Below are 20,947 nucleotides of genomic sequence, written 5' to 3' on the forward strand. Positions count from 1 at the left end.
TGACAACTGTGCAAATGGAAAATGCCTTCAGGTATCAAAGTGTTGTAAAAGAGAAACAGTGCTGGTATATTGAGATGGGTTGGTGCTCAGGGGACCATGGCCCTACACCGGCCTTCACTGAAGGACTTTGATTAAATCACCTTCCCACCCTGACCCTCTGCCTGCTCTCTGACCCTCTGCCTACAGTATGAGACTTCTGGAACAGCAGCTGCCTACCAGGGTGTGTTTTATGCAGTGCCTAACGCAGCTGGTGCTAGCTAGGGTTCTTCTATAAGTCACAACAGAACAAGCTGCAGAAAATAAAGTGCCAGCCCCTTCCCTGAGTTAGTTGAGCTACAATGGGATTAAGTTCCTTGGAATCTGTTGAAGACAAGGCTGCCAGCAAAGCGAATACAGGTAGTCTAAAACACACAGGAGCCAAGATGCATTGGTATAAGAATAGATGGCCATAAGCTGGCCACATGCAACATTTAGGCTGAAAAGCAGGAAAAGAGCTTTCAAAGCATCAGCCATGGGATATTCTGGAACAGCTTCCAACTAAGGAAGTTAGAGGCAAAAGACTGAACTTTTTGTCCTAATTATAAATGCCCTCTTGAAGTTCAGGGGTAACAGGTTGTAGAGTTTGCTAAATACTTTATTAAGACATGGAGAAGTCATGAAATTTAAGGACATGTTCATACTCCCCATCTTCCTTTCTTGCAGCTGTGTGAGATCTTCATCTGTTCTCTATTCTTTTCCAGTTTTATTTATTCTTTTTCAGCTTTATTTTTTACAATTGAACTTCATTCAGTTAACTTGAACAAGAGTTCTGAAACAAATTTGTGAAATAAGCTAAGCTCAGATAAGAGAGTTTGTCCTGTCCATTCTAAACCCTAGGAACTGTGGCTTCGCAGTAAGGACTTGTAACAGGGCTTTTTTCTGGAGCACATGGCTGTAACGGAGATAATTCGTCCTTTGACTGTATTGGTCCACTTAAGGAGGTTTGCAACTTAAATGTACAAGCAAATGCGCATTCTTTGCTATCAGTAGGAATCGAGCCCCTGCTCTCCTGCCTGCCACGTTTGATTTCTGCAGCATGCTCCCTAGGACTTGCCTGTTTCTTAAATAGGTCAGTCAATATGTAAAGTGGAACCTTAGCTAGTTATCGCAGGTGAGAAAATTGGTGTCTTGGGTTTCAGCACAATCTGCTGGTACGACCTGGTGGGAAAATGACTCCAATGTAAAAAGCTACTTTTGTGAAGGAACAAAGCAGAGAGGAATTTGAATCTACTTTAAAGTAGCTGAGAAACTCAGTTTGAGATCTGCCTTCCTTTGTCCCACCTGACAAAGCATTTGCTTTAAAGTATATAGCAGAAGAATGAGCCCAATACTTCTTGGACTGTAAAGTGGCAGGAATTCTACCTGAGATGCTTGGTGTCACTCCTGGGCCAGTGGCAAGGCTCTGACAGAAGCTGGATGTGACACCCAGCCAGAGCCAGTCAGAACCTCCAGGCCCAGGCAGCCTGCTTGCAATAAGCTGGGCTCACAGCATCTTTTCGCAGAAGATTTTGCAGGGTAGTGCTGGTTGGCAGGCAGCACCATCTTACCCGCTACATAGACCCTGCACTTGAAGAATTAATGTGGTACATGGAGTGGGAAATACAGTCTGAATCTATTGCTTCTGTATTCTCAGGTGTTCCTTCTGTTTGAGAAAAGCACTGTTTTGTGCTTTCTCACATATTGGCTGGTCCTGGAAGGAGAATCACACTTGTTCTGTTCTGTGACTGATCTAGGAAGTTACTAAAGGTTAGTTTTGCTGGAGAAAACAAAAGTTTTTTCTGGGGAGCTCTTAGGGACAGAAGAATTTGCCTAGGTCTCAGCTTACACTTTGTGGTCTGACCAGATGCAGGTAATTCTAAGTCAAAAGAAACTCTGCATTCAGTAGCTCATTTTGGGGAAACGTAACTTGGCCTGTAAAAAATGGAGGACTGAAGCCCTCTGAAGAGCATATCCAGGTCAATTTGCTTTTGGCGTTAAACCCTTTCCATTTCTTGTAGGTGGTTACATGTGCTGCTGAAATTAGAGTCCTAGGAGTGCTGTAGGTTACCATCCCATGCTGCCCGGCCTGAGCCCAGAACAGAATGTTCTTCAGGGCTTCCAGCACTTCTTTCTGAGAACATCTCAGCAGCTTTCCTGACAGGCATCCCTTACTGATATCTCAACCTTAGCCTGCTATTTTGTGTGTCAGAGTGAACCTGATCAAAAGGTTACTACTATGGAAAGAGGGCACTTAATTCCCTAGCTCTCTTCTACACTGCTGCTGTAAACTGCATCTGTTTCTCGTCAGGTACTTTAATAAACTGACAGTCTGCCAGAGAACTGCTGGACAGCTGAAGAAGCATAGCAAAACAACAACAACAAAAAAAGCCACAGTTTTTCTGGATTTAGTGGATAGGAATGTTTGTGCAGGTCCAGTGAGCACAAGGAAAGGGGAAAGAAGAGCAAAGCTGCAGGAGGAATAAGGCCTCTCCCCTTTCAGCATCCACCAGCTGGTAGATCAGGGTGTGAAACCACAGCTATAGTTTTATCCCTTTATTTTCTTAAACATTAGGAAAAACTGAAAACCTAGAACAGAATTTCATGGCTCAGAGATCTTTCTCCTAATTATGCAGATATGTCTACAGGGTAATTATCACAGACCACAAAGCACATGAATGTAGTCTCCCTTGTAATTCCAGTTCTAGGTATATTGTAGCAGTGCTCAACCCTTAATAGTTAGTATTCTCCTCCTTGGTTGGAGCCTAGGCTAGACTTGTGCTGAAATTAATTAAAAACGAACAAAAACCCCTAGCATGCATCAGTGAAACACAGGGCAATGGCTGTCTGTCTGTCAGAACTCCAGCACATTATTCTAGATGATGACTTCTTCATACTTAGCTTGGTTTCCTCTGTCTAGAAATGGCAGCCACAAAAGTTTGATAAATGGATTGAAAGGTTCTCTAGCTTTGCTGTGAGTGTCAGCCTCTGAAATGCAGTTATGTAAGGAGCTCTTTGGTGATTCACAGCAGCTCTCTCTGCTGGAGCTTTAGGAGTCAGCTGGGAGAACCATTCTCCTGCTCTCTAGTGGTAGAAGCACAAAAAAGCCAAAAATGTTCTGCTTTTTCAGAACAAACTCATATGTGCATGCATGCCTTATTCTTACAGTGCAGGTCTGAAAATGGCTGACAAATTCCAAGTTACCAACTTGGCAAATGGAGTCTAAACTACCCCAAAAAAGAACAAGAAATATTTTGATCCAGTATGTGTGTATGCACAGGGATAGCAGAGAGTGTCAGAGCAATTGTGAGGCGGAATTCTGGAACATTTTTAAGTGAGAACTTTTTGCTTTCTGAGGAGTCTTTGCAGAAACAATTTTGCAGAATGAGAAATTCTCCCTGCCACTAGCAGTGGACAGCCCGGGACACGCAGATGCTCAGTTTGGTTGCAGCCAGTAGATAGCGGCAGTAAGCAGACTCACTCGCAGGTTTGCTGCTGCTTTGAGCTGGGATAGCCAGAGCCAGCACCTGGTGCAGCAGCAGCCTGCTTCACGCCAGAGACAAACAGCAGTGTGACGTGGTTCACCAGGGAATAAAAGTGGTGTGTGAGGCCATCCTGCAGGCCGAATGAAGCTGGCAGCCTTAGCAGAAGGTGACCTACAAAATGGCAGACAGTGCTGGTGACCATTCCTGGTGATGTGTGGTGTGAGGGAGAACCAGCCTCCTCCTTGGGAGAACAGTGTCTAATCAGAGCTAGCAGACTTCTGTAAGGGTCTCTAAGCAAGCATGTACTTTCTTTACAGAATGGAAAACTGAGAGATTAGACAGTAAAACTGGAAGCAAAACAAGGAATAAAGTCCTTATCTCAGGGGTGCCTGTCCCACTTAATTGTGGCTCATGAGTATCCACAGAATACCCCAGAAGCATTTTGCACCCTCTGTGACCCCTTGTGCTGGCTTAGCCACCGAGGTCTTCACTGAACGATCCCTGTGCCCATCAGTCCACCTGAGATGGGGTCATGCAGCAGGAGCAGTGATAGCAGGGAGGCTGCAGGCTTTGGCAGCCTGGCAGCTGGGGACAGACTGGATGCCTTGTCCTGTAAACACATACCTATAAACTTACTGGAGTCCGCACTAAATTAAAGGGGGGGATCTTGATTTTAAACACGCAAACATTTCAGAACAGTCACGTTTGGAATTTCTGTACAGTCCTGTAAAATAAAATAAACACAAAGTTCCCTTTAAGGTTTGCTTTAGCACTGGTAGCTCAAAGCAGATGCGTCAGTGCTGGAAAACTGGAGATTATTCTTTTCTCCTTCCCCAACCATTCAATCAAAACTAGAAAATAAGGAATATAAGCTTTTTCCTACAGTGACCTGCTGACATGCCAGTAGGTTTGATACCTGGATAGGCAGTCCTCAGCTTGGCTGTCTCAGTTGATAAAATATCTATTCTAATAAGTGTTGCACAGCACCCTCTTCTGCTGAGATGATGAGGAGTGGAAACCCCTGGTCTGTCTCTCTTTTCCTGTCTCTGATAGGCATTTATATACTGAAGAACAAGGTAAGTATGAAAACTCAATTATAGTAAATAGGGGAGAATCAATAAAGGAATGAGAAGCTGGCAGCCACACCAGCTGGCTATCTCTGCAGCAGAATCCTGACACGCGACATTACAAGAACATAGAGTGCTCAGATGAGTTATGAAGATTGATGTTTATGATGATGACTTGCAATTGTGCTATTTAAAAAACTCACCTATTTGGTAATGAAAACCTGCTGGCAAGATCTGATCAAAGAAGTGAAATTGCAGGAAGAGTAAAATAAGATCAGTAAATCAAATGCTGTAAATCATCTGTGAGGCACACAGCAATTAGGGGTGAATTCAAGAAGTCAGAATTATCGGAACTGCAAGCATAAATCCATGTCACACGTGCTGATTTCTCTTCAGGGTAGTAGACACTCTCAACTCTAGCATTTCCAAACTGACCTCTGTCAAGGGCACAGAGGTAAAAACTGTCCCCTAACAGAATGACTCCCGTCGACTGCTGCGGGTTTCAGTGCAGCACAGGCTTTGAGGATCCCCGTCATGCCACCTTAGGATGTCTCTCAGGTTCTGTGCCTTCCCATCAGCTTTCCCCTCCACTCATGTGGAAGATGTGCGCTGTTCATCTGCAGCAGTGGCCCAAGTTGCCTACAGGGAGGAGCAGAGAGGCCAGGAGGCTGCTGATGGAGGCTCGGAGACCTAAGCTGACACCTCTGGGAGATTGTTCGTCATTATTGATCTGAAATGCAAAACAACCTTGGAATGGTAGTGTCTTCTTCCTCTTCTACTACAAGCCTGGTCTATTTTTAATCCCACTTGTTCTGATTATTTCATGAAAACTTCCAGTTCTTACTTGTATACTAGCCAGTGTACAATACCTGCAGCACAGGAACTGGAAGCGAATAATGCCCTGTGAATAATGCAGTATACAAGACAAAAGAGCCATGAAAGAAATCAAAGTTAGAATATCTACTCAAGGTTCCAGCCTGGATTTCATTTGTTGGTCTGAGATGCCTGCTGAAACATTCATATCAGATGGAGATGGAAGTGGGTCCTTCCAGTTTTAATGGTCTGGCAGCTGGTAGATCAGGCTTAGTGAAAACAATTGTGCTTTGGAATGCATTTATAGGGAAATGCTTAACAAAAGGTGCTTTGAGTTCAGTGACAACAGCTTGATTTTGGTTTTAAGTGGCAGTGTTGAACAAGCACAAGTGGAGAAAACAAGCTTGTTCCAATGGACTGATTATAGGATGAGGAAATGGGAAATCCTTCATTTGTTTCTGGCCTGACACTGCTTTGCTGAGGGGCCTTGGGTGAACTCTTGGATTCTCTGTAGCAAGCATCTTGCTTATTTCATGTCAGGTAGCATTAAAACTTGCTTCAAGTGAACAGTCACAAAGGCTTGCAGTTTAATATCGTACAGCTTAATGAAGTTTAATATTGCGCCTTGCTTAGAAAATTAAGCAATACATATGGTTTCCCTCTTTTAATTTTTAATAATGAGCAATATACTGGCAACCTGTATTGTCCCAGTGGTGCACAAGGGAGTGATAATACTTGTGAATTCCCTGTTCTTTTCGGGGTTGGAAAGCACAGATCTACAAGTGCTTCTGTCTAGTTTTCCTTTACTTCAGAAAATCATCTCTCTTTGGTCCCTTTATGAAGAGGATCAAGAATAAGAATGGATTTACAAGGAAAGAACCTCTCAAACTAAGTTGGGTTTGGGGGGAATCTTTATCTTTTTAGCTTTCTTCCTTCATAATATGCTATGGAATAGTATGGTGACTAATGAGTAGGAAATGACAGGAAGACTGTTACAGGTTTTTAATTCTAGATCTGGCATTGACTTTGTTGTGGTAATCTGGGTGAGATAATCCTGTTTCCTCCCTTTCCCTACAAAGGAAATAGGCAGAAGGTGCTGAAGTGAATTTGTGCACCTACAGCAAGGGGCATCTTTGGTGCAAAGTAGCCTGAATTTATTTCTGTAGATTCATGATATCCTTTCTGTGTATACTAAGAAACTGCTAGAGGGAGCTTAGTAAATGAATGGTTAGTTATTATTCAGTCCTTAGAATGGCTCCATCTAGTTCTTTAAAATGCCAGTTTATTAGTCATTTTACTTAGCTACAAGGCATTAATAAACATGAAAGGCTAAAGATGACTTCATCACACTTGGAAATCCATGCAGTATAGTTGCAGAGACTGGGAAATTTCAATATGCTGCGTTCATTTTCTACAAGAAAGGTTACTGCTTGTGGATTTTAATTGGGATTCACCATTAGACAACACCAGTATACTCTCAGAAGGATATCTGCAAGAAGCCACGGGATGACCCCTGACAATCCAGTGTTTCTTAGAAGCAAGTCAATATTGAAAATGAAATTGTGATGGTCCAGCTTGGCAGAAGTTCTCAGCACTCAGTCCATATATAAAAAAAAAAGTCTGCACAGCCTCCTGTTTAGTGTAAATGCCATCAGTGGTGGTGCTAATCACGTAACTCATTACAAAATTCAAAAATATGATTTAGGAATCCAGAACCTCCCAACACTCTCATTTTAAGGTCATCCTGCTTGTAGCTGGGGGCTACAACTTCTGCATTAACATTGTTTCTGTGTTTCTCCTTGTTGGAGTAGTTATGATAATGACCCGAAGCTTGTATGATGCTGTTGTTTCCCATGTTGGCATGCAAACAGTTCCATCAGGAGTACGAGAGAAGCCTAGGATTCTTCCAGTAGGAAGGAAAGGTATTATTTCAGCTTCAGACACATGTGACTAACAATTTCCCTCCAGGCTGATTTTAATCAGAATGCCAGAGCTGGCACTGAAATGTATCAGAAGTGTAAGCAAAACAGAGCTGAATGAGGAGGATGGTAGGATTTCAACAAGAAGAGTGTGGAGAGATCTTGGCTGACTTGCAAAACTATGTAGTGAGATAGGGCTTGATATCAAGCACGCATGCTTGCTGTCATGTGCTGAATCAACTAATTGATACACAGTTCAGTATTCTCACCTTGAAGCTATCTGTGAGCACTGTAACCAAGTGGCATACACCTTCTGTGTAGATCCAGATTTACACAACTCAAAGTTCAAACCCCTATTCTCACTGCAGCTCTGCTCTGGAGAGCTAATTTCCCTTCCGAGCAGGTGAGCAGTGTGCATATGAATGCTGTTTGATATTTATAGAAGATGTTGGTGGGGTCAGAACGGGGATATTTCAAGTTGGTGCTGCCAGGCAGGTGCGCTGCCAGGTGTGCATTGTGGTGATAGTACTGGCAGCTCTCAGCAAGGAAGGAAGATCCATCCGTTTCTATTTTGTAATGCTTTTATAAAGGATACATATGGAACTTGCTGCTGTCCTATTAAAGTGTAAGACAACAAAAGACATGAATGGCTAGCTATTTCTCCTAGCTTAGATGGAAATCTTTAGTAGACAAATAGATCACCCTAAACAAAACTAGAATCCGGAACTTCTGAGGCCAGAAACATGGACTTGGATAAATATGGTATAGTTCGGTCTAATTGAGAGGAGCCAATGTGGTCTCTGTGAAGAGCTGACAGTTTACAAACCTCTTGGGCATCTTTGAGGGGTCATCAAGAAACAGAGTATGGGTGATCTGATTTATGCTGTCCGTTTCAATTTCCAAGATGCTTTGGCAAAGTCCATCATCCAGTTTTTGAGGAAATTAAGCAGCCCAAGAGGATAAGGAAAAGTCCTCGCATGGGTGAGTAGCTGGATAAAAAGTAGAAACAGATGGTAGAATTACATGGTTGAGCCTCAGAATAGCAGAGTGCCAAGCGAGTTCTGTAGGGATTTGTACTGGCATGTAGGCAATTCAGCATATTCACAAATGACCAGTATGCACATTCCAGCCACTGTTACTGGGCATTTGCTTTTCCGGTTTTCCAGATTTTAGTGTAAGAAAGAATATAATTAACATTTACTCTAGCTTCATATGTGGTGTGATTTAAGACTAACCCAAATTATTCCAGATTCAAGTCTAGTAGCTGGTTTAAAGATGAGCTAAACCACACCTTTAAAAAACAAAAACCTAATCTTATTTTTTTTTAAATTTCCTATGATAGAATCATAGAATGGTTTGTGTTGGAAGGCACCTTAAAGATCATCTAATTCCACCCCCCCGCCATGGGTAGGGACACTGCCCGTGGCAGAGAATCAGTGAATCTGTGATGGAGAATTGGTGAAAAACTTATTCATAATAATCTATAGGTTGATTGCCCTCATTATTACAAGTGATTAGCTTTATTCCAGCCTGAGTGTGTATAGCTTCAAATTCCAGGCAGCATTTCTTTTGCAGCCATGTCTAGTGGTGTGAGGATTCCTCTGTGGTTGGGTCTCCTCCTCTCCATGTGGGTACTTACAGATTATTATCAAATAATTACTTCTTCCTTTTGCTTAACTAAAAAAGATTAAGCTCCTAGGATCTTTCCTGTTTTCCTGTTCTCCACTGAGCAGGATCTTTAGCCTTGATCTGGCACCAACATCCTCTACCACAGGCAGCAAAGGCAGTCCAAAGTCCAATTTCACCACCTTTTGAGAGTGTTCTGCACTTCTTAGAGCTTTCTAAGAAATAGGGAAGGGCAGAGTCATCAGAGCAGCTCTGATAGCACCTTTTGTAGAGCAGGGAGTGTGTGGTTGAGAGCTAAGTGTTCCGGCTAGCTTAGACTAATAAATCTGCCTCTTGTGAAAAGCTAGAGAAGTCTTTAGACTACTCAAAATCACAGGAAGATGTTTTAACAAGTTCTGTGTCAGCCCTAGGCTTGATGGTAAGATCAAGTCCTTTTGAATCTCATAGTCTTTAGGTCTCACATCAAGAGTTAGTCTTCTCAATTTATTCCACTCTAGTCTTCTCCCTGCTAGAAAAAGTTAAGCGTTCTCTAGTACTGAAAAGTGTGGGTGGCAAACACCTGATCTGAACCTTTTCCCCTGCTGAGATGTTTGAATTTAAAAAAGCGACAAGAAAATCGCAAGTTTTCCCTCCATTACTCATGAACAGGGAAAAAAATGAGTATTTTTATAGCCACACATTTCTAAATAAATCCTGTCACCTAATCCTGTTAAGTGAAACCTGCAAATCCAAGGAAGTGGAAGTCTGTTGCTCCACTGAAACAGGGATTTGTGAAGGGCTTTGCAGAACGGTGAAAAACAAAGAATTAACAAGCAGAGAAGTGGCTAATAATATATACAATTTTTCCTTCAACAGACTTTGAACAGCAGCTTGTCAAGCGCCCACTATGACATGAAGTTGCTTAAAAAGAGGGAAGTAGTATTTGTTGTTTTTGTTCTATAACCTGAAATGCTTCCTCTGGGGTAAAGTATGCACCGAGATGTCTCCAGCTTCAGAAAACTGTTTAATCTGACATCCTTCTGTAAGAGTAGGAGGAGAAAATGATTGTGGTGTCTAGGCCTGCTTTACTAAGCTACTTTATACACGGTTCTTTTCGCCGCAGTAGTGAACAGAAGCAGCAAGCAGAAATGGATATGTTTTGCTAGTAACTTTGGTCTGGACACAGCAGGAGCACATAGAACCTGGGAAGCAGACAGATTCCCTATGTGACTGCAGGCAGTTTTGTAATGCCAGTCTCAGTGACAGGTTATAGGTGCTTGAAGGTTGTGTATTGCAGCCTGCAGCTCCTGGGGGCGTGTCCAAGCCTGAGGCAACCCCAAACTTTACAGCCCCATGTGCTGGCGGCTCCACAGGGCTGCTGCTGAGCAGGGAGCGACCTAGCCACGGGGGCACACTGACAAATCAAGTTGCCACAATTCACTTCTCCACATCATGTCATCGCAGTTCAGGGATGTGCAGGGCTGCGTACACCTTCATATCTTCTAGAACTCTGTCAGAGTTTTAAGCTTTTTATTTTTAATATACAAAAAGATAGAACAGGCTTCACTCTTTTACCCAAAACGGCAGCTGGTGAAGCAAACTCAACTTTCCTGTTACCCTACTGTCCCATGGGAAGTGTCTTTGTGAAGTTGTTCCACTGAGCAGAAGAAGATGTGAGATTCCATCAGTGGGTAGGAGAGCACAGAGGGGAATCTGATTCTGTCAGCTGATGGCTATGGGGAGAATCAGGAAGGCCTGACTTCTGGTCCCTGTTCCCAGGAATGTTTTTACAAATCGCAAGGGAAAAGGTGTTGCCCCAAAAGTACAGAGAGACCAGGAAGCACCATCTAGAACAGCTCTGTGTGCCATGCCCTTGCATCAGACAGTGCAGAGCAGTAATGTTAGATGCAGTATGAAGTTTTCTCATTGATTTTGCTGAAAAAAGCTTCAGCATTCAGAGGAAGAGCCAGGTGAGCGGGATGCCTCCCCCTCACAAAAATACACACACAAACACAAGGCTACCCTCCTCTGAGACAAATTTATACAATGATGAACTGATACTATCAAGGCAATGGCCTCAGGTGTCTACAGAGCTTTGTTTAAACTCTTACACAAAGGTCAACCAAGTGTTGAAAACAAATGAAAGCACCGGCCGTGGAAATTAATCAATGGGGATTCCTGGGCAGACTGCTAGAACTCTGCCCGAATGGCACTGAACACAGCCCTGCAGCTCAGCTCCAGCAGCATCTGAGCCTTTGACATTGCTTCAGCTGGGCCAGCCTGTGGGGCACTGTGGAAACCAAAAGCTTCATTAGTTCTGTGTGCCTGAGAATAAGGGATATGCCTGTGTGATGGATATTAATTAGCACAAGAGGATAGAGCCTGAATAGGTGTGGCTGGCAACAAGCACCCAGGGAAGGAGAGGCACAGAGAGCAAAATCCTCAATGAACCTTCTGGGTTTCCTGGGTATTTCATCTCTGTCAGGTGTAGAGCACTTGAGTTTCCTTCTATTAGGAAGTTCAGATCTCATTATTAGCCACTTGGGCGGCGTCCCACGACTGGGTTCTCTACCCAGTGCACAATGAGCCGAGTGGCACATTGAGTCCAGATACTTGTTTATTTTGTATCTGCACCAAGATGGGTGCTAGGTGGTAGCCCCACAAAACTAGCATGCCTTTCGATGCCACAAATACATCTTTATACGCACTGATTATACACAAACCCCCTAAAATCGGTGGTTAAATGAGCACAACTTTTAATTGGTGATTCCCTGTCTCGCCTCAGCTTAATGGCCCTGTGACACTTTAATTTGCTGCATGTGCTCCATGAGGAGTGGGCTTAAGGGGCTGTTTCTGACCAGGAGGTGTGGTTTTCAGTTGTAAATGGGGATAGCTCACCCAAAGTTTGACCAACAAGCTCTCTGAGCTATTCCTTACCCCCTTGCTGTTGACAAGTGTCAGTCTATCTGTTTAGCCAGAACTCCTTTTTCTTTGTTGTTCGTTTCGGGACTTCTCATGGAATGCTCCCCTTTTTCTCCATTCTTTGAGCCAGGGTATCTGTGTTTGAATATTTAGAGCCAAATCTTCTGTGCCTAACCTTTGATCATTCCTCATACCTCCTTCTCTGTGCAATTCCTCTAGCTCCTACTTCTACAACAGTACACTGGTTCCTGAAATACCATTTGGAAAAGGGAACAGGAAAAGTATTTATTCTTCTTCTACACATACACCCTTCTTGTTCTCAAAACCAGTGGGTAAACAAGGTCTTCAGAATGTCAGCTTAGTTGGCTGACAACAAGAACGACCATGAAGAAGCTTGGAATGGAAGTTCAGACCCTCCGTAATGGTAGTGTTGCAGCACAACTTGAACGTACAGAAAAGCAAATACAGTGCAGGCAGCTCTCACCCTCTCCTCTTTCCCTGTTCATAGTTTCTTCTCTTCCTTTAGATCCACCCTTCTCCATCTGCTTTTTTTTCCCCTGCTCTAGCTCCTCTCAGTGAAGCCCTCTCTAAAACAGAAACAGCAAAAAGGAAATGCACAGCACTGACCTGGCATTTGGAGAGCACAAGATTGTTTACTCTGCAGCTGTGTTCTGTTCTTCTGTTTAGACTGGGACTGGGCTACCTTCCTCTGCTGTGGCTCTGAGATCAACAGAATTTTCTAGATGCCTCAGTAACACTTAAAATTAAACAAAAGTAACACATGACAGGAAGGGGTACAAATGGACTTGGTGTTTGTTTTTTTTTTGATCCAGAATTGAGGTAAAAGCTTGATTAGCACAAACACAACTGTGCCCATGTAGGCGCAGGCATGTGCAAACTTGGGAAATAATGCTTTAGGATAAAACCATGAGATCTTTCTGGTGTTGAGTGGGTTACATGCGGTATCACTGAAGGGCTCGTTTCTAAAAGCAGAGCCCAGAGAGAGGAAGCCTTTATTTTAATCTCACAGAATTAAGTGCAGCTGTACCAGCTGATGCCTCTTCCCTCTCCTCTGTTTATCTACTGGCTCACCGGGGCACTCAGCATCGCAGGCAGTTGCAGACACTGCTGCTGAGCAACAGATGTGGTGGTGGCCCAAATTGCTCTTTTCTCTTGCAAGATAATGGGAATGTCTTGCAGACTCAGGCTGGCCTGACCTGGTTGCTTGTTTGTAGAGGATGTACTCATGCCAGGAAGGAATGAATCGCAGGCAGAAATGCTGTATCTCCCTTCCATTTGGCCTTGTTTTTATTGGCAGTGACATTCTATTCCTGTAAAGTTACTGAGAGGGAGGGGTAACCACCCAAAATGCATCCTCTGGGGGCAGCAGCCTGAGGAGGGCTATCTACGGCAGGGATCCTCTGCTTGAAGCTCTTCTGCTGCCATATTGCTTAGATATGCTGGCTAAGCTTGTTTCGGTAATTTTGCTGTCTTCAGGAGTTCAGAAATCATGAATAAGCATGACAATGTTTAGCTTTGTTCCCCAAAATCATGAAATGAATGGCTTTTAGCTGTCCACCTAAGGAATGAAGCTTATACAGTCATGCTTTATATCCATCAGTCTGTCAGTTCCCTCCTAGTAGTATTTCAAAGTGTTAATGATTTAACACATGTTAACAGAGGGATTTTGTCTCAGAGGGAATATCTTCCCATGTATTTGTGGAAGTAGATAGCTGGAGTAAGGAGAGAATTCCTACTGTGTCCCACAGAACAGGAGTTCTCAGGAACCCCGATAGGTACCCCTATAGGGTCATAAAGTTTATGACACGATTGTGTTGCTTGGAAGGGACCTGTGAGGGCTCAAAGGGCCTTCTGCTGCAGCCTGCATGCCAGCCTCAATAAATTACATTTCCTCAATCACGGAGGAAAAGTTTGGGCTGAATCCTGCACCTTAGGCATGGGAGACTGCAGTCACAACACATGAATCTGTGGGACATTTCTTTCATAACCATTCTGCTTACAGAGCAATTTATTTCTAATTAGCAGACAGTCTCTTGTTTAAAATGTTTAAATTCTCTGCCTGTCTTCAGCAATTTTCTGCAGGGAGGCATCGTTAAGGTAGGTTCATAAAAACAATGAGGGAGAGCAGTGTGCATGTCCAGCAGGTGGTACAGGTGTGAAACTGGTTTGCAGTTTCATCAACGTGATGTTGAGCTGGTTTGAGGTGCTTACTGAGGAAGAGGGAGTGTTAAAAAGTCTGGCCTTCGCAAAGTTGGGTGCTGCCATTACTGTTATTGGAGACAATAGCACATTTCCCATCAAATCCAGCCCTGTGTGATAATCAAAAATAGTACAGTTCATGTGGACAGAAGATACATCGGCGGGGAGAGGCTCATGAAGAGGGATCCATTATTCTTTGTGAAGCTACGGCTCATTAAGCGCTGGTGAAAGGCGCTATTTTGAGAAAGCGTCGTTTGATAGTCACTGAACGGATCCAGTTTGAGCAAACCTCCCCATGCTGTTTCAACCCTCTTCTCAATAATTCTCAATAATTCTAGAAAAATAAGCTGGTTCTCAGTATTTTAACGGGAATTTGATGGAATATACATTTGGAAAGCAAATGTTATTGAAGTCCAAGATACAAACTTAGAATGAGCATTTCAGTGTGGACATTGCAAAACTTATTTATAAGGTTTAGACCACAGTGCAGATACTCCATAAATTAAGAAACTGTGACAAAATCATATAGTTATTCTGACCTCAGCAGCTTCCCAGAGCCAATGTAATTTCTCTTCCTCATGGCTTCACACCTGGTTACTTGTCCCTAAGTTTTCTGCTCAGGGAGTATTACAGGTCGGGTGGCAAGATGCTCTTGCTAATCAATCTGTTTGTAGCTGTTTTTTTTAGCTACTTCTTTCAGGGAGGATTATCAACCTTTACAGAAGTTCTAAACATCCTGAAAATTCTGAGGGTTTATTTTTTTGCATAGTCTGTGACTTATTTTCACAGATAGCAGCGTGACTGATTTTTTGGATAACATTTCCTTTTTTTTTGCAGTGGCAAAGCTGTTTGCTAGTTATGAGCACATTGCCAACAACCCCTTGGAAATACACATCCCGGACAAGTGCTCCTATTTTGCTGTGGTTATAAGGATGAAGAGGGTGGGATTACTCCAGGTTTATTCATCAGTGGAAGCTGGATAGAAAATAGCTTTCCAAGTACTTCTGTCACAAACTTTTCTTTTGTACCTCTGCTGCTGTCATCTCTCTGTGCTGGCTCTACAGTCCATTGTTGTTAGAGATCTGTTTAGTACCTCTCTGCTCCCACTGATGGACACGGAACTGTTCTTTCTCCCAACACAACCCAGTTCATGTGCAGCACAACAGGACTTTCTGCTCCCATCCTGACTTCTAGTGCAGTGGAACTCTTCCCTCTCCCCAGAGTCCAGCATCCTGGCATGTATCTCACTTCCCATTGCTCAGCACTTTCTTTATCCTGACAGATGCTCAGGTGCCTTCTTTGTGCAATAAATAGGTTTCAGCATATGCTCCAGCTGCTCAGTCCCCCACTTCCCAGTTTCTATTGACAGAGCAGTAAGAAAGCAGAGGCTGAATTTCAACGAGCCCAAGTGTGACAGCACGCTTGTGTAAGTGGCAGGGGCAAGGGGAATATAGGATTTATGCATTTATGGTGAATATTTTTTATCTTCTAGGTATGATACAAGCCGCAGCAGCAGTGAGTGACTCTACCACTAAAACTCTGAGATAGAATTTCTGTGCTTTGTAGTGTTTCATATTTAATGGATTTTCAAATGCCAATCATGAGTTAGAAGCTGCCTGCTAGGAACAACATGCAGCCTTGAAGGGACTTGCTCCAGTTCCTCCAATCTATAGCACATGTTAATTAACTCCTTTATTATCTGAGAAGCCAAGGGTTCAAGGGTGATGCCTGAAACTCACACCCAAGCAGAGCTAGTCCTAGCAGACTAGCATGCAGAAAGCTTGTGCTGCTGCTTCCTGTACTCTTGAGCAAGAGGATACCAGTTTTTATGGCTCTCAGTCTGTTCTTGTATAATCCTGAGCTCAGTAGGAACCTGATTTTTCACATTTGCATTGCAGCACTGTATTTTTATTAAAGTAGCGTCACATATATATGTACATAAAGTTGACAAAATCCCCTAAGAAACAAGCAAATCTTTGGCTGCTTCACCTGCATTCTCCCTGCTAAATCAGCTCCCTTTGTATCTCTGCCAGGTCTTGGAGCAGTATCTGATAAATATTGTTAAAATAATAAAAAAAAAGAGATAATTTTCCTCAAAAAGAGCTTTCCTTTTTTTTTTTTCTTTTTTTTTTCTGGTGGGTGTGTTCTCTATACCCCCTTTGAATATTCTGTGCAGCCAATGATAGGCAGGGCTTAGCCCAGCAACAGTCACAGCTTTTCTGAAGTGTTCTAAAATGTGCTTATAAAGGCCCACTGCTAACATGGAAAGCACTGCCATAATGCCAATAGTGAATAATGTCCATGATGACATTAGACAAGAATAATTCCCAGCCTCTTGCACTTAATTCTTGGAAGGCTCTCAAATAAAATACCATTACTTTAAATTCTCTGGATACCAAATTGTCATTACATTTTAAGGACTTTGAAACTTCCTCTGAGTTTGGTACCTGTGAATCCTGGCACTTGCAGACAGAGCTACACAGGAATTCGCATTCTGTTTTAGCATTTGGGGCTATATACTCAACAAGGCCTAGATTCGATGCAGCACTTAGATTCTCCTTTCAGGTTAAGCATTTTTTTCAGAATGGGACTAAGATATTAAAGTGACGTGCTCAAGAAATTGCTTCAAAGCAGGTATGATACTGAAGAGAAGCTTAATGCTTTACAAACAGTTGTAAAGATAACAAACGTGGTCCCAAACCAGTAATTTAAAAACCTTCTCTGTAATTAATCATATGCCTTGTGTACGGGCTGGACGCTGGCGACCGGGGCAGTGCTAGCCAGAGGTCTAAGCACGGGGACATCTGCATGCTTCTGTCATTGTGCAGCAGTGTGCCAGGCAGCCTGACTCAGTCTTTGCACCTGATAATTTCCTTTCTTAGCTACAGAAGTGATAAAGGAGCCTTCTGCTGCCTGGATGCTCTGTTGTGTTCTCTCCCCACTTCAAGGCTGTAACAGAATCTTATTTGTGTCATCAAATGAGGCAGCATTCAGAGAATAGTCCCAGAAAGACCAGGAAAAAAAGTCTGGGTATTTTCCAAGCCTGCTAGAATACCTATAGCTGAAGGAAGGCGAACAGCTTGATTCCTTGAGCACGTCCTTTATTGCTCTGTCATTCTCTGGGAACATTAGGGACTGTGTTTAAGAAGCTGCATCAGTTTCAGATGTTATGCACCTCATTAATCAAAACAGCTCCTTTTGGAAGGCAGTTGATTGCAGCTTAGGCACAGAAGTGCTTACACCTCAGCATCCCTTAGTGCCTAGAGAAAGAAAAAAGTAGAGGAAAAAGACCTTTACTGTTACTTAGTTCACATTATCTAATCTATGGGATTGTTTGAAAATCGAGATTTATCTCCCTAGAAAAAGCTTGTTCTACCAGAAGTTGCAATGAAAAGAATAAAACTAAATGATATTTGCACCAGGTAGCTTCTCTGTAGAGCATTTCAAATGAGTCACAGCCTGTCCAGGTTGTGCCTGGAGGTGGGAGAAGAGGAGCAGGTGAATGCTTTGGAGAAAGGATTGGAGAGCAGGCAAACAAAGATGAAGAAGCATGTGCTGTCTGTGTGCATGGTGAAGTCACTGCTGATGGCTGCGTTTCCTTAAAGTAAGAGTTTAAGTACCACCTTGCTGCTTTAAATGGCAGAGTTGTCTTAGGCCGGTGACAAGTGACTCCTTGGGGGGGAAAGGTGAACATTTGCTTATGAAAGCAGAAGCACAGTGATTCTCAGGGAACTGGTGAGGATTTCCTCACTGCTTGCAGTGGGCATTGGCTGCCTGCGTTTAGCTTCCCTGCCTGTCTGCAGAGTTCACGTGGTTTCCTTTTTCTGGGAGGTAGGATTTTAACTATATAAAACAACAAACATTCTAGAAAGCCACAGATACTGAGTCTGTGCAAAAATATCTGCAAACAGCCCCTTACATGGCTAAACAGATTCTTAATTTAACTCCACTGGTTTCAAAGTCTGTACATCAGAAAATAATTGGAACTGGTTTATCAGTCTAAGAGCTTCATAAGCATAGTGGAATAAAAAGCCATTGCCAGGGAAGGGCAGGGCAGGGCTGATTGCCACCTTTTTTCTTCCTTTTCTCAGGAAAAAAAAAAAAAAAAGGAAAAAGGAAAAAAAAAGGAGAAAAAAAAAAAAGGTAGGGAAAAGCTGGATTTAAGCTTTTTTCTATGGCTTTGGCTTCTGTGTTATATGAGGTGCCTCATGGCCAGCAGCGAAAGGAAGGAGGATTCCCACTCCGAGCTGTTCTCCGGCAGGAAAGCGCTGACTCAGGTGCCCAGTGAAGTGGGCTTCCCCGCGGCACAGGGAGAGCCCACGCATCCCACACGCGCCTTCGCCATCCCGGTCCAGCCTCCCTTGTTCCGGTAGGGGAGCTCTCCGAGATGCAGCCTGCCGTTTTTTGAATGACTTCTACGGATCCAACCCCTCAGGGAGAAATAGTAGCATTTGGTATGTCTAACGGGAAGCAAGGCAGCAAAGGAAAAGAACCTTCCAAACCTTTCTTCAGTAAAAAACACAATGGGGTTCCCAGCAGGTAAACTTGTGCCAGAACAGACAGGCACTCCCCAAGCCCCTGCTTTGCATGCAAGTGAGATTTTCAAGGTGAACCGGTATTTCTTCCTTTAGAATTGGATTTGCCCCTTCTCACAACTCCCCCCTCCTCCCCCCCACTGTGTCTTCACCAGGAAACCTGCAGCCCAGCAGCCGCAACTCCAGAAGGAGACAAGGATCGCCAGCATCTAAGAGAAAAAGGAATCTTCTTGCTCCTATTATTTTTATGATGCTGCTATTTTTAAATTCACAGCTGCCCGGTAGGTTTTGCTGCTAAACCAAGGATGGCATTAAGCCGGGCGCTCCCTCAGCTACAGCCAAGCCGCGGCTGACTCCTGGTAAGCGGCAGGAGCCCCACAGTGCCCAGGCGCCGTGGATGTTGCAGCCCAGCAGCAGCAGCAGCAGCAGCAGCAGCAGCAGCGTTGCGGCGTGCCTCTTGCCACACACACCCTTGGCAGCCAGACGTTGCCCTTTTAAGAAGCCCGGGTGCTGGCTCAGGTAGGCAGAGCCTGTGTGCAGTAGTCGCTCCTATGGCAACCCAATAGAATGGGATCGCTTCATGAATATTCCCAGGAGCCGGGGCTGCATGAGAAATAAGTGATGACAGTGATGTAAGCAAGCAGTGGCTGCTGCAGGTTGCAGTTCATTGTGTTATTGGCCGGCAGGTTGAGGAGTTTGAGGCACCCAGGCTTGCGCTTCGCTTTTCGGATGATGTCTGCCCGCCGGGAGACACTGCACATTTGCATCTTGAAGCCAACATGGCAAGGCGGCTGCTGCTGCTGCTGCCGCCCTCCCTCGCCTTCCAGCCAGAAGTGTGTGGCTCTCCTCTAGACTTCTTGCCCAGTGCTCTGGATCTGAGCAGACAGGGATTGCAGTAACACTCACCAAGGGGAGGCAAGCAGCAAGTAGCCAAATCGGGACAAGGGAGGAGAGGGGGGGGCTTTTTTGCCTTCCCTCTTTTTTTTTTTTTTCCCTTCCGTTCTGGATGCAGAGCCCGTGTGTTGATGCAGAGCCTGTGGATGCCACAGTCTGGTAAGGAGATGACACGCCAGCCTCTGGTCCCTCCTGCCTCTTGAGCTGGGGGCAGGGGCCTGGGGACAGTGACGGTTCCCCTCCTTCAGCACAGCCGGGGGGTCTCTCCCCCTCACTGAGGAGCAGCAGCAGCAGCGGCCATGGACAAGCTGCCCCCCTCCATGCGCAAGAGGCTCTACAGCCTGCCCCAGCAGATAGGACCTAAGGCGTCGATCATGGATGAGGAGGAAGACAGCGACAAGGACACCCGGAGGAAAAGCATCAGGCTCAAGCCACTGCCTTCGCCCTCTGCTGGGAGCACCCGGGCACTCGGGGGAGACCCCAGCAGAGGGGGAGACCCTGGCCTCCTGGAGACGGAGGCAGGCAGCAAGGGCGCCAAAACGAGCACCAACGGGGACTGCCGCCGCTTCAAAGGGAGCCTGTCCTCTCTGACCAGCAGGCACCTCCACGATGCAGCCGAGGAGAAGAGGCTGATTGGCGGCGAAGGGGAGCCAGCCTCCCCCGGAGAGGACAAGAGCCCCCCTGGCAGTGGGGAGACGGAGCAGGGACTGCCAGCACCCCCACCACCGGCATCTCCCCCGGAGTCCCAGCAGCAGCCCCCCCGGGCTTGCTCCTCTACCTCCATCAAAGTGGAAGGAGGTGGAGGGTGCGACCAAATCACCCCAGATGAGGAGCAGAGGCTGGGCCAAGCCGGTTTCATGCAGAGGCAGTTTGGGGCCATGCTCCAGCCGGGGGTCAACAAATTCTCCTTGAGGATGTTTGGCAGCCAGAAGGCCGTGGAGAGGGAGCAGGAAAGGGTTAAGTCTGCCGGGTTCTGGATCATCCATCCCTACAGTGACTTCAGGTACAATCTCCCCTTCCTGGCCTGCTCAAAACTGGCCTGCCCCTTCCCCTACCCTGTCCAGCTCAGACCTTTCTGCACAGAGCACACACCCAGGGATAACTTTCCTTGCTAATTTCCTAGTTAGAAGAGCTGGAGAACACATCCAAGATCTGCTTCAGTCAAACAATCTGCAGGTTTAATTTATATTTGAGCTTAATTTTAGTGTACCCATACTATTATTAATTTTAAATTGTATTTTTAAACTAATAGATGTCTCTTGCTTCAGTTTTTTATAAGGGAAAGCCTCACCATAGTCATGTGTAAATGGGGAAAAACATTCCCACCTGATGCACAACTCCAGACTAAAAGCACAATGTCTGCTGCTTAACTACTCCTGCATCTCCAGCTCATAACCTGCAGTCTGCCAGTTTAAGTTTCGTTTCCCATTTTAATACCTCAAAGTCCTCTCCCTTCTCCTTTCCCAAGAGTT

General features: G+C 44.6%; 1 protein-coding gene across 3 annotated transcripts in view; it reads left to right on the plus strand.

The window, feature by feature from the left end:
• Nucleotides 1–20,947, plus strand: part of HCN4 (hyperpolarization activated cyclic nucleotide gated potassium channel 4) — a 148,607-nt gene that overhangs the window by 27,150 nt on the left and 100,510 nt on the right. The window contains exon 3 of one of the 3 annotated variants that reach the window (XM_035335307.1): nucleotides 18,856–20,478. The exons of 1 other annotated variant lie outside the window; for it this stretch is intronic. In XM_035335307.1, coding sequence (XP_035191198.1) covers nucleotides 19,775–20,478 — 704 coding nt within the window. In that variant the 5' untranslated portion in view covers nucleotides 18,856–19,774. Of the gene's footprint in view, nucleotides 1–18,855; nucleotides 20,479–20,947 lie in introns of those variants that run through there. One more of the 3 variants, XM_035335308.1, reaches the window with a different exon arrangement.

Source organism: Oxyura jamaicensis, chromosome 10 (genome assembly GCF_011077185.1).
Source record: "Oxyura jamaicensis isolate SHBP4307 breed ruddy duck chromosome 10, BPBGC_Ojam_1.0, whole genome shotgun sequence".
Taxonomy (NCBI): Eukaryota; Metazoa; Chordata; class Aves; order Anseriformes; family Anatidae; genus Oxyura; species Oxyura jamaicensis.